At 42.5% G+C, this 12,874-nt stretch overlaps 1 protein-coding gene across 1 annotated transcript; it reads left to right on the forward strand.

Annotated features, from left to right (window-relative positions):
* Positions 1–660: 660 nt before the first annotated feature.
* On the forward strand, positions 661–11,392 carry LOC101557401 (gasdermin-C-like). The gene is given in 8 exon segments (XM_055124472.1): positions 661–706; positions 5,787–5,831; positions 6,575–6,592; positions 7,165–7,191; positions 8,743–8,882; positions 9,565–9,694; positions 10,487–10,560; positions 11,153–11,392. Coding segments are annotated over 8 exon segments (720 nt in total).
* Positions 11,393–12,874: the final 1,482 nt, after the last annotated feature.

Raw genomic sequence — 12,874 nt, forward strand, 5'->3', positions numbered from 1 at the left:
CAGGACTCAAGGTACCATGTACATTTGCAGGGATAGAATCCATCTTAACTGCATAGAAGATAAGCATCTTACCTGCTTTAATATTCCTCCAGCACCTACCCATAATATTTTTAAGAAAACAGTGTTAGGAACTATTTAGTCAACATCAACAAAGATGCACCTTCTTAAGCATTGTTCCAAAATTGGATATTAATCTCTTGGTTGTATCTGCTTGAAGGTTGCTCTGACTTTGTGAGACAAGAGAATGTCACTGAGTGGTTTTATTCAGGGTTCTGCTTAGCCCTGTGCCAAGCATCACAGATCTAGCTCTTCATCGCCAGTCAGGGATTTGTTAACTTTTTTTGGGGGGGTCACACCCGGCGATGCACTGGGGTTATTCCTGGATCTGCACTCAGGAATTACTCCTGGTGGTCCTTGGGGGACCATAAGTGATGCTGGGAATTGAACTTGGATTCGCCGCATGTAAGGCAAATGCCCTACCCGCTGTGCTATCACTCCAGCACGCAGATTTGTTAATTTTCATGAGAGTTGTAGGTCTTTTTGATCTTTAAGTTTACAAGCATCTGATGCTGCATGACCTGGTTTCTCTCCCAGGGTCAAGGCCACATAGATGGTGACAAGAAGAAACAACAATCACTGACTTTACCAAAGCATATGGTGATGGCATATCAGACGAAGCAGCTGATTATCAACGAGGATGGCTGGGGTAAGCTGATGCTGAAGGAGTTGCTGTGAGAGGGACTTTGCTTCTCTTGGAAATAAAACTACCAACATGCAACTTAGACTTCTTCACAGAGAAAGAGAGGGATAGATGAGAAACGTGCTTCAGCTGTAAACTGCACAAGCAAACACATATGCTATATTCTAGAGCCACGTTCAAGGATGTCCCTACTGAAATGTTTCCATGTTCCCATGGGAAGATATATGGAAATGGACAAATGGACTCTATATGAAAGTTTCTATAGCATGAGGCAAACTGTGACACAAAGCTCCACTATCTCTGCTTTTCCAAAGCCAACCTCTGTCAGTAAAAACACTTCCTAAGTTACCTTCAACCCAGTATTAATGCAGAAACACAAATAAAACTGCAGGTGTCTGGAGATGTAGTACCCAGGGAAGCATGTACTATGTAACTTACCAGGTTCAGTCCTCATATAGTCAGTTCTCTGAGCACCAATCATAATGATCCCAGAGTGCAGAGCCAGGGTAGGCCCTAAGCACTGCTTATATAGCTCCCAAACAACAAAACAAAATAAGTAGAAAGAATCCCAAACCAAAGAAAACTGTAGCAATAGCATCGTGACCAGGTTCTGTTGGGTTTAAAAAAGTCCTAAGGCTTTATGACTCTTGAGATAAAGTACAAAACTAAGTCAGGAACAGGAAGTGAGCCTGCTGGACCAGACCTGAGACTACTACACTTGGGGATTGTGTCACCTCAGGAACGGCTGCTTGCTGCTTGTGCTGAGAGTGGTAGCTGTGTTATGCTAACCGAAATCTGTTTTTAGTTTAGTGTAGGATAACATTAGTTTGTCCTTTCTGCCTTGCCGCAGGGAGCTTAGGTTTATTGGGTTACTCCCATCAAAGTGCTCCCATTCCTGTGAGTTTATTTGTAACTTTTTTTGTTGTGCTACGTTGACTTGTAAATATTGCTTTTCTCCTCTCCTTAAGTTTTTTGTGCATAGTTAATTAAGAGCAATTTTCCTCTTATATGTTCAAAGAAGACAGTTAATGCTATGCTTTTGTAACTGGGAATTAATTGACTCTGAGTGGTACTCACTCCCGGACATCTGTTCTCTCAGCTTAAGCCTCAGTTGCCCTTACTTCCTAGCACCCCAAAAGCAGGGTCCCGAGAGAGACTGGATGGATCCAGGGCAAGCAGTGAACTACCCTGGCATCGAAATGGCCCTGGCCAAGTTACCAAAATACTTAACTATTAATTAAGAGCATGGTCATGGACAAAATCTGTCATGATCCAAAAAGTAATAACTAGATTAAACCCTGCTAGTGTTTGGAATGATTAATCCAGCCTGAGCACTGTAGTCTGAGTCTGTAGCAAGATATCCCCAGGAGAGCGACCCTAGAAGCTTAATGTATCTCTTACTGTTTCCATGCAAAATAACTAATATTAAGAAGTACAATTAGTTGTTAATTAAGTTATTGGACTGAGGAAAGGAGAAGAACACTTTAGGTGGTATTTCAGTCCTTGAGCCTGATGGGCCATCAGGAAGGGCCTTTGATATGCTGATTCTGCTACCCCCAATGCTGGAGAGTTTGAGAGAGAGAGACAGAGACAGAGACAGAGAGAGAGAGGGATGGAGGAAAGAAAGGAAAGAGAGAGAGAAAGTGAGAGAGAGAGAAAGAGAGAGAAAGAGAACAGGGCAGCAAGATGGAGTGGATTATGGAGAGACTAACATTGGGCAGAGAGAGAAGAATGTAGGGGAAGAAAGCAGGAGCAGGCTCATGGAGAGACGAGAGATTCATCTGCCAGCAGGAGCTTGGAGAGATGGGCGGGAGAGACAGGAGGAGACCGGAATGAGTGGTAGTGTGAGACTAGAGTGGGGAGCTTAGAGAGACTGGAATAGGGGCGTGGGGAGGATGGAATAAACAGAACCTGCTCATCAACCAGCTTGGCCCTTGTTTCCTTGTCCACCCATGGCATGGGCCACCCTGGATGGGAGAGCGGCTTGAGTCCACCGAACACGGGTAGTGAGCCACCCAGAGATTACACACTTTAGTGAGTGCTGATATAAAACTGATGTTCGGGAAGTCCTTCATGTTAAGCTCCCTCCTGCCCTAGGTTAGTGTCTTCTGCAGATACTGGCTCACCAGATTTTCTGTTACTTTACTTTTAGTTTCCGTGTCTCCCTTCACTGGCAAAGGGCTTCTGAACTCTGGACTTGAATAAGGTTCTCCCTTCCACAGAGCTGAGTCTCTCTGAGGAGATGCTTGTTGGTTAATGAATTTTATCAGTGAGACCCCCCTAGGTCAGTGCGGCAGTGGTTGGAGAGGGAAAGCCGGGAAAAGAAGCAGATTTAGGGACAAGCCTCCATCCAGGCAATCTGCCTGGTGTATCAAGGTTTCCCTGTCTCAGTAGTCTGTTCTGATTTCTGAAATCACCTTGTATACACTGGTCCAAGGGTCAGCTGGTGGGGTCCTCTTCAGTTTTCATAATAGAGTTTCAGACATTCAATGCTCCAACAACAACTCCACCGCCAGTGTGAACTTCCCTCTACGGGTGTCCCCAGCTTCCCTCCTCCGTCCTGTTTTTATGCATTCTTTGTGTATAAACACACAGGAACATTCGCAGCATCCTCCTTTTAGACCTTTTTTTTCCCTTCTTTTTCTCCACCCTCTTCTTACCTCTCTGATGCACCAGGGTTTTCCCTGTTTTGACCACACAATTAGGTCTCTGACATCTCATAGACCTCAGGGCCAGAGTGATAGTGCAGTTGGTAAGACATTTACCTTCACAGGCCTAACCAGGTTTGATCCCTGGGCATGGCATAATGTCCCCTTAGCACCACCAGGAGGGATTCCTGAGTGCAGAGCTAGGAGTAATACTGAGTAATTCTGGTGTGGCCCCCAAACAAAACAAAGTAGATGCCGCATAAACCATTCCATAAACCAACTGATGCTCATAAAACTCAAAACGCCCACTCCACAAACTCAGTATATCTTTGAGTGGGTTTAATCCATGTCTCACTGTATCACTGTCATCTCGTTGCTCATCGATTTGCTTGAGTGGGCACCAGTAACGTCTCCATTGTGAGACTTGTTGTTACTCTTTTTGGCATATTGAATGCGCCACAAGGTAGCTAGCCAGGCTCTGTCATATGAATGGGATACTCTCAGTAGTTGTCGGGCTCTCTGAAAGGGTGGAATTGAACCCAGGTTGGCCGAGTGCATGGCAAATGCCCTACCTGCTGTGCTATTGCTTTAGCTATTCCATGTAAGTTGTCAATAATTGGCACAAATTTGATTATACTTTTCTTGTCACTCTCTTCTCCCTGGAAATCATGATTGATGTAGTTTTCTTTCTTAAAAAATACTTGAAACTTTATTTAATCATCATGATTTACACAGTTGTTCATAATACAGTTGTTCAGATACTCAATGGTTCAACACCAGCTTCACTGCCAATGTGACCTTCCCTTCACCAACGTTCCCATCCCAAGTAGCGACCTCGCAAAGCTTGCCCCTAGAACAGGCAAAAAATAATTTACTTAGTATTGCTTGTTAAAACATATATCTCATAATGGTGTTACTAAAGTCACTGTTTGAGGTATTATGTGCTAGTTGATCTTCTGTCATTGTTTTTACTCATGGATCTTAGTGGGCTTCTTTTTCTTCTTTTTTGTTTTGTTTTTTGGGCCACACCCTGTGGTGCTCAGGGCTTGCTCCTGACTTTGCACTCAGGAACCACTTCTGGCAGTCTCAGGGGACAATATGGGATGCTGGGGATCAATCCTGGGTCAGTGCATGCAAGGCAAACACCTAACATGCTGTACCATTTCTCTGGCCCCATAAACTTACTGGGTTTCTATAAAACTTTCGCATCGAATTTTCTGTGCTCCTACTGGGTTGTCAGTTCTGTGAAATTTGTCTGTGATCATATGCACCAGGAGCTGTGGAACCTGAATGATTCAGCAGCATGGAGTCCCAACCTGGCCGTTAATTATGCTGGCAGAAGTGAGGTGTCAGTGGAGAGCTGGGCCTTTCTGTAGGATAGGGACTCAGCCCACCCCCGCCCAAGAAGGATACAGAGATGTGAGCATGAAGACGGAGCCTACCTGTGCAGAGTCAGCTGCAGTGTTCCTCCTGGGAGTTTTCTTCTCTGGGAAATTTTCTATTCTGTCACTTGGGACTCTAATTTCTTTAGAAACATTTAGTCTTGAATGTTAGACAAGTTTCATATCTCTTTATTTGAGAATTTAAATTATTCAGCACACAAAGAAAAATTAGGCCTAGAGCATAAAAGAAGATACTCCAGGAAATTAAGATGAAAGTCCACAGAAGTGACTCCTTGGGGCGATGAGAGGGAGGAGAGGGAGGAAGTGGAGGAAGAGGAGAGGGGACGAGGGGGAGGAGAGGGAAGGAGGAGAGGGAGGAGGAGGTGGAGGAGGAGGAGGAGGAGGAGGAGGAGGAGGAGGAGGAGGAGGGGATTTTATCTTTTAAAGGCAATTCCCTGTTAAAGTCCATAATGATCTGTAGATACACATTATTTAATACATATTGTGGAATCTTCTTAAGAGTGTCTTTTTGAGTTTTTTTGTTTTGTTTTGTTTTTTTGGTTTCACCCGGTTATTACTCCTGGCTCTGCAATCAGAAATTACTCCTGGCAGTGCTCGGGTGATCATATGGGATTCTGGGAATTGAACCCAGGTTGGCTGCATGCAAGGCAAACACTCTACCTGCTATGCTATCACTCCAGCCTCTGTCTTTCTGAGTTTTGACAGACATTCTAGGAGGATCAGGGTGAATGAGAGAGAATATAAGGGATCCCCTTACTCTGAGAAAAGCAGCCTTGGAGACCATGCAGGTGAAGAGAACACTCTGTATGAGTGCTCTGGACCAACTCGACCTGGAAGATAATGAAGATGATGATTTTTTTACCTGCTCAGTTGTGTTCAGATCTTACTCTTGGCTGTGTGCTCAGGGATCACTCATGGAAGTGCTCAGGGAGCCATAATGCAGTGCTGTGGATTGAGTGTTGGTCACATGCAAGGCAAGCACCTTACCTGTCGCACTATATTCTAGTCCATGACCTGAATTCTTTCCCTCTCTAGAGATTCTTCTCAGCAAGGATAAAAAGCAGAAGACCTTTTCTGATGGTGAGTTTAAGAACTGGCTTCTTTTTTCTTTTACTTACCCTCATTGCTGATATATGGTCCCCTTAGACTTGTATACAGCTCTGTAGAGCCAGAGACCCACAGAATCTTCTCCATCTCTGAGTCTTCCTTAGATCCTGGCCCAGAGCCTTGTGTTTCCACAGGAAAACCACCCTTTCTTTGGAAGGCAGGGGTGGATGTTGTGTATTGAGATATGAGGGTTTCCTGGGTTTCATCTAACTCTAAATTCTAAGGTCTTCTGTTTTTTTTTTTCTGCAGAAATGTCTGTACAATTGAAGTGTAAGTGACAAAATCTAATATATAAGGAGGAGTAAAAATGCTGGGCAGTGGAGAGAAAGAGGTATAAAGGGGATCAGGTGGGAGGGGAGACTAAAACTTGAATGAGTCATGAGCTCTTTTATTTCCCTTTTCAGTGGCATTTTCTAAAATTTTCGAGAAGGTTCTTTTTGTTGTTGTTGTTGCTATTGTTGTTGATATTAAGCTTTGAAGACTAGAGGGATTCCTCTGCCATGTCACACTGCCTACAGGGCACTATTAGAACCATACCTAGTGGCCTTTGCTGTCTTTATGTAAGACTTTGAAATACAGGGTCCTGGGTAAAGAAAGGCGGGGCGGAATAAAAGAAAGGGTGAAGGGAAGTCAACAGTAGAAGACTTGAGAAACTGGGTGTCATTAGTACCTTTTATAAAATTGTGAGTTTAATTTTTCTTTTTTATGTTCCCAAGCTGAGAGTCTGACAATAGGTGAGTGTGTATTTAATGGGGTGGGATACTTTCCTGAACACATTGTTGAGCAGGAAGTTGTTCTTGCCTCTACCATGTCACACTGTTTACAGGGCACTTCTGGAAACCTACCTAGGGACATTTGTTGTCTTTGTATAGACTTTGAATTCCATCCTCTGTTAAAGAAAGCCAGGGTGGATTGTTGGAAGTGGTTTGGGGAAGTTGAGAGCAGAATATCTGAGAAATTGAATGTCTCATACTGAATTGTGAAATTAATTTCTCTTTTTAAGGTTATAGGAGAGAGATTCTGCCAAAAGCTGAGTGTGTATTTGCGGGGGTGGGATCCTTTCTAACACAGATCTGTAGAGCCGGTAGTTGTCTTTGCCTTTGTAATCACTACCCTAGGGTCTGACCCTAATTTCTGTAGGATGGAAAGGTCTGTGAAGTCTTAGGAGGTAGAGGATATGGAATGGAATGGGTAGTGAGTAGAAGGTTAGGTGGAGGGAGAACAGGGTAGAAGTCCAGAACCTCTGGAGAATCAAAAGCACATTTATGTATGAAGAGAGACATGATCACTTTTATTCTCTTTCCAGAAAACATAGAGGAACCTGTTAGTCAAGGTAAGTGTTTGTCAAAAGGGATCCCAGGGCTTTGGTTGGAAAATTGCAAGACTCCAGGACTTAAAATTATGAGCCATAATGCAATGCTCTTAGTCAGCCTTGCTGTATTCCTTCCTTCCTTCCTTCCTTCCTTCCTTCCTTCCTTCCTTCCTTCCTTCCTTCCTTCCTTCCTTCCTTCCTTCCTTCCTTCCTTCCTTCCTTCCTTCCTTCCTTCCTCCCTCCCTCCCTCCCTCCCTCCCTCCCTCCCTCCCTCCCTCCCTCCCTCCCTCCCTCCCTCCCTCCCTCCCTCCCTCCCTTCCTTCCTTCCTTCCTTCCTTCCTTCCTTCCTTCCTTCCTTCCTTCCTTCCTTCCTTCCTTCCTATTACATAATGATCAAACATCCATCCCTCCACCACCATCGAAATCCCGGGTATACCCCCCCCCCTTTCCCACCCTCTCCCTTCCTCCATGGCAGATAATATGCCCCATACTCTCTCTCTACTTTTTGTCATTATGGCTTGAAACACAGACACTGAGAGGTCATTATGTTTTGTCCATTATCTACTTTCAGCACGCCATCACCCATCCCAACTGATTCCTCCAGCCATCATTTTCTTAGGGATCCCTTCTCTATTCCATCTGCCTTCTTCTCTACACTCATGAAGCAGTCTTTCAGCTATTGGGCAATCCTCCTGGGCCTTGTGTCTACTGTCATTGGGTGTGAGTCTCATGTGGTGTTATTCTATACTCCACCAATGGGTGCAGTTTTGTTTTATACAATTACTTATTCATACCATTAAGGTGCCTAGCACACCCCAATGTTCTCCTTTCACCTAATCCACCTCATTATTGCTCTCCTCCCTTTTATACTTAATATTCTCAGTTCTGTAATAATACAGGGTCATGGTTGGTTTTCATTTGGTAGTGTCTATTCCCTTGTTTTATTTCTCTGTATACCATTGATGTGTGAAATAATCTAGTGTTTGTCCTTTCCCACCTATCTTGTTTCATGTCCTTCCCCTTCTCATTAATTTCTCTTAGCGTATGTCTCTGTAGCATTCAAGTTCATCAGGTCATTTTGAGGATAACCCAGACAGGAGGCAACACTTACTTGGTTAATCAGTAAGAAGATACATAATACAGGAAGAAGTGATGAGCTCATGTGAACCTGTTTTATTCCAAGGTTTTCAAACAAACAATTAAATCCTCACTTCATTGATATGGAAAGTGAGCCCCATGTTCCTAAGAACCTTTAAGACTCTAGTCCAAAGACAGAATTCCCATTATTTCAGACATGTCTCTAATCATTTCTTCTCAACTTCTAATCATATTTTTTTTCAGATCTCCATCTCTGTTCTCTAATTTTCCCCATCACTTTCAGCTTGTGATTTTCATCTATCTCACCTACTTGATTTTTCCATCCTGGTGCTCAACTACAGAAATAGTTTTGGTCATCCACTGAAACAAATAAAAGTGTCTACCTCATATCAAGGAGCAGGACATATCATCATAGGCAGACTCTAACTAATGAGTTGTACTATTTTTCTGGTTAATGTTGACTTCTGAGATCAGATTTTAAGAAACTACAAGATGAGATTTCCAGTGAAATGGAAGAACTATCCAATTTTTCAAAGGATATTCAGGATAATTTATTCCATAATATTTTGGTCATGCTTGGAGATTGAGGGGCTCTTCAGGACCTGCAGGACAAGGTGAGTTCATATCATGGTCACTTTGGATGGAAACTATTAATCTGGAAGACTTTAATGTTCTCATGCTTAGATACGTGATAAGGGGGACATAAAAGGACCGATGCAAGGAATATGCAAAAGATGCCAGTAATTAATAATTTGTGCTCTTGTGCCAGGCAAAGTTAGGTTGGCTACTGGTATCTTTATGTTCTAAGACTGATTGGCATTTTCCAGAGGAGGTGGAGCTCTCCAGGTTCCCATTTCTTGTAGCACTGTAGCCTGTTGCACAGTTGTCCCGTTGTTCATCGATTTGCTCGAGAGGGCACCAATAACATCTCCTTTGTGAGACTTGTTACATTTTTTGGCATATAGAATAGAGCATGGGTAGCTTGCCAGGCTCTGCCATGCGGATTGGATACTCTCGGTAGCTTGCCAGGCTCTCTGAGAGGAATGGAGGAATCGATCCCAGGTAGGCTGCATGCAAGGCAAACGCTCTATCCGCTGTGCTATTGCTCCAGTCCCCCCATGTCTTAGTGGAGCAATTACATGCTCATAAGACAGAGGCAGAATTAATATTGTTTCTATTCTACAATAATTGTTATTGATAAAAATAACATTGTTACCTATATCATTAATTGATAACAATAATATTGGTTGCTGTTATTGTTACTATTATTAATAACAACAATATTGCCTTCCATAGATGGAACAGTTTCCCCAGGAGGATTTTGATAGCCCTGGTGGAATAATTCTAAATGAACTGAGAGACAACTTACAAAATTTATGGGTTTATCCACGATCCTGCATCTCTTATATGCTTGAAGCCTTGATGGGTAAGAATGATTTGGGAAATTGAGTGGAAGAGTCACAGTTTTGTGAGCAGCCCATATGACCAACAGCAGACTCCCTGAAAGGGAGTCTTAATTTTTGTTTGTTTTGGGGTGATACCTGGTGATATGTACAACGGATATATTCATGTGTCAGTGCTCAGGGAAGATGTGAGAAAGGGTTAGAATATGAGCCTACTGCATGCAAAGCATGCGGTCCTCTTCTGAAAGGAATATTTCCTTAAATTTTATTTATTTTTTGTTTTGGTCCACCTTAAGCCACACTCAGGTCTTATTCCTGGCTCTGCACTCAAGAATTACTGCTGGCAGGTTCAGGAGGCTATATGAGATGCTGGGAATTGAACTGGTTGGCTGCATGCAAAGCAAACTGTACTCTCACTCTAGCCAAAAAGGAAGATTTTAGATATCATCTTCTCAAGGCCATTAAAGTCCTATGACTTTATTTTCTCATCATATCATACTCAAGGGCTCTGTATAAATTAATCATAAAAGACAGAACCTGAGTCTAAGAAGCAGCAGCCCAATTTCATTGATCTGATTATTGATTGAGTGCTCAAGTTTCTGGTGTCAGAACCCCACACCCTGGACCATGTTTTGTTGCTCTTGGAGATCATCCCAAGAGAAGAAAGACAACATCGCATGGACAGAAATTTGATCTTCAAATCAAAAGGCTTTCATTCCTTTGCTAGTGAAAGTTTCCCTCTCACAGATGACCTTTGTTCACAGTAGGGGAGAAGACATATTCCTCACTCTTTCCCCATGTCTCGTTGCTCTCAGTGCTGAATGACACCCAACATGAGCTGCTGGCGTGGTCCATGGAGAAGAAGATCCTGGTCCATCAGCGGGAGCTGGTGAGAAATCTTCAAGGACCAGCAACCTGGGAGGGGAGGGCGGGAACCTGGGGTAAGAAGAATATGAGTAAGGAGAAATAACTCAGATTTTGTGCAGAGAGGAGAATCCATCCTATGGGGTTCTAGAAATTTCTGACTCATGTCCCTCCAGAGAGTAGTCCATATGGGTATGAGCCTACCTTATAGGGCCCCAGTTTCTGTGCCAGGCCCTTCAGAGACTCCCCACAATTCTAAAATATCCACCCATGGGCACATAGTTCAGGAACTCAGAAGGTCTGAATAAAACTCTGCTTTACTTATGGAGTTAATCATTTGTTAATTTCTTTCTTATACTTTATATACAGTATATATTCTTACATATGTGTAAGTATATACATAAACATGTACATGTCATACATGTCTACATGGCATTGAAAAAATACAAGATAAGTGTTAGTTTCATTATTTAGTAGCCCATGCTCAATGACACAGCCAGGATGGATTCATCTCATGACTCCACACAGGGTTTTACCTCTTTCCTTTACATAACCTTGGGACCGAAGACTTTCTTTCCCCAATCCCAAAGGCTGATCCCAAATACTGTTTCTTACAGATAAAGAGTATCTTGGAGCCCAACTTCAAATACCCTTGGAGAATTCCTTTCACCCTTAAACCAGAGCTTCTTACCCCACTGCAGGATGAGGGTGTGACTGTCACCTACAAACTGCTGGAAGAGTGTGGCCTGATGATTGACCTAAGTAGCAATAGATCATTCTGGGATCTGGAAGCCAAGATGCCACTGTCAGCTCTGTATGGATGCCTCTCACTGCTTCAGCAGCTGGCTGTGCCCTGAATTCTCCCTGGGTTGGGGGTGGGTGATGAGCAGGTCAGGGAGGGTGGGGACTTCTCTGATAGGCTCTTTTGTTCTTGGGGGAATTCAAGAAACCTGTCTTTCCTGTTGGGAATCAACAAAGGCTTGGGGGATTGTTTATGCATAAGTGCTGTGGTTGAACTTGTGAAATCATATGCTAAGGATAAAGCTTTTCATCACTTTTAAATGTTGCATACACACATTATAAATAAAAATTGAACAGTGATCAATGATATACATTTTGAATCATTTTCAGTGGAGTGTACTCAAATGAGTGAAGTAAAGTATCATTAACTTGTTTTAAAAGTGCATAAACAATAAAGTAGGTTGATTAAAACGTGATGATGATCACAGAACGGTAGCCAAATGTTAATAATAGGACAATTTGTGTGTAAGATATATAATTTAGAAATATTCCTAACCTGAGAATAAATCAAACGATACCTGGAAACAAATGAGAATGAAATTACAAGCTACCAGAACCCGTGGGATGCAGCTAAAGCTATGTTGAGGGGAAAATTTATAGCTCTAAAACATTTCTAAGGAAGGAAGAAAGGGCCCAAATAAATATCGTGACTTCACAGCTTGAGATCTTAGAAAAGAACCAACAAAATGGGCCCAAAGCAGGCAAGAGGAGAGAAAAAATAAAACTTAGAGCAGAAATTAACAACATAGAAACCCAAAAAACAATTTGAAAGATCAATGAAACCAAGAGCTGGTTTTTTGAGAAAATAAGCAAGATTGATAAACCACTAGAAAGACTCATAAAGAGGGAGAGAGAGAGAGAGAGAGAGAGAGAGAGAGAGAGAGAGAGAGAGAGAGAGAACCCTAATAAACTGAATCAGAAATGAAAAGGGGACATCACCACAGAAACCAAAGATTTTCAAAAGATCATCAGAGACTACTTTCGAAGTCTGTATGCCACGAAAATAGAGAACCTAGAACAAATGGATAAATTCCTGGATTCCTATACTCTCTCAAGTCTGATCCAAGAATATCTGGAACACCTAAATAGGCCTATCACTATCAAGGAAATTGAAACAGTAATCAAAGTCTCCCCTAAAACAAAATCCCAGGTCTAGATGGATTCCCTAATGAATTCTTCCAAACATTTAAAGAGGACGTATTCCCAGTTCTTCTCAAACTTTTCCAGGAAATTGAAGAAACAGAAACTCTCCCAAACAGTTTCTATGAGGCACATATCTCCCTAATACCAAAAGCAAACATAGACACCACAAAACACACATACAGACACACGCACACAAAGCATGGGTGGGGAGATCCTCAACAAACTATTATGAATAGAATCCAACAACCTATCAAAAATATCATACACCATGACCAAGTGGGATTCATCCTGGGGATGCAAGGATGGTTTAACATTCAGAAATCAATCAAAATAATCGATCATTGTCAGGGTTCTGGCCAGTTTACCCCGAAAAACTGGAGTATGATCCCCAAACC

The sequence above is a fragment of the Sorex araneus genome, chromosome 2, assembly GCF_027595985.1.
Source record: "Sorex araneus isolate mSorAra2 chromosome 2, mSorAra2.pri, whole genome shotgun sequence".
NCBI lineage: Eukaryota > Metazoa > Chordata > Mammalia > Eulipotyphla > Soricidae > Sorex > Sorex araneus.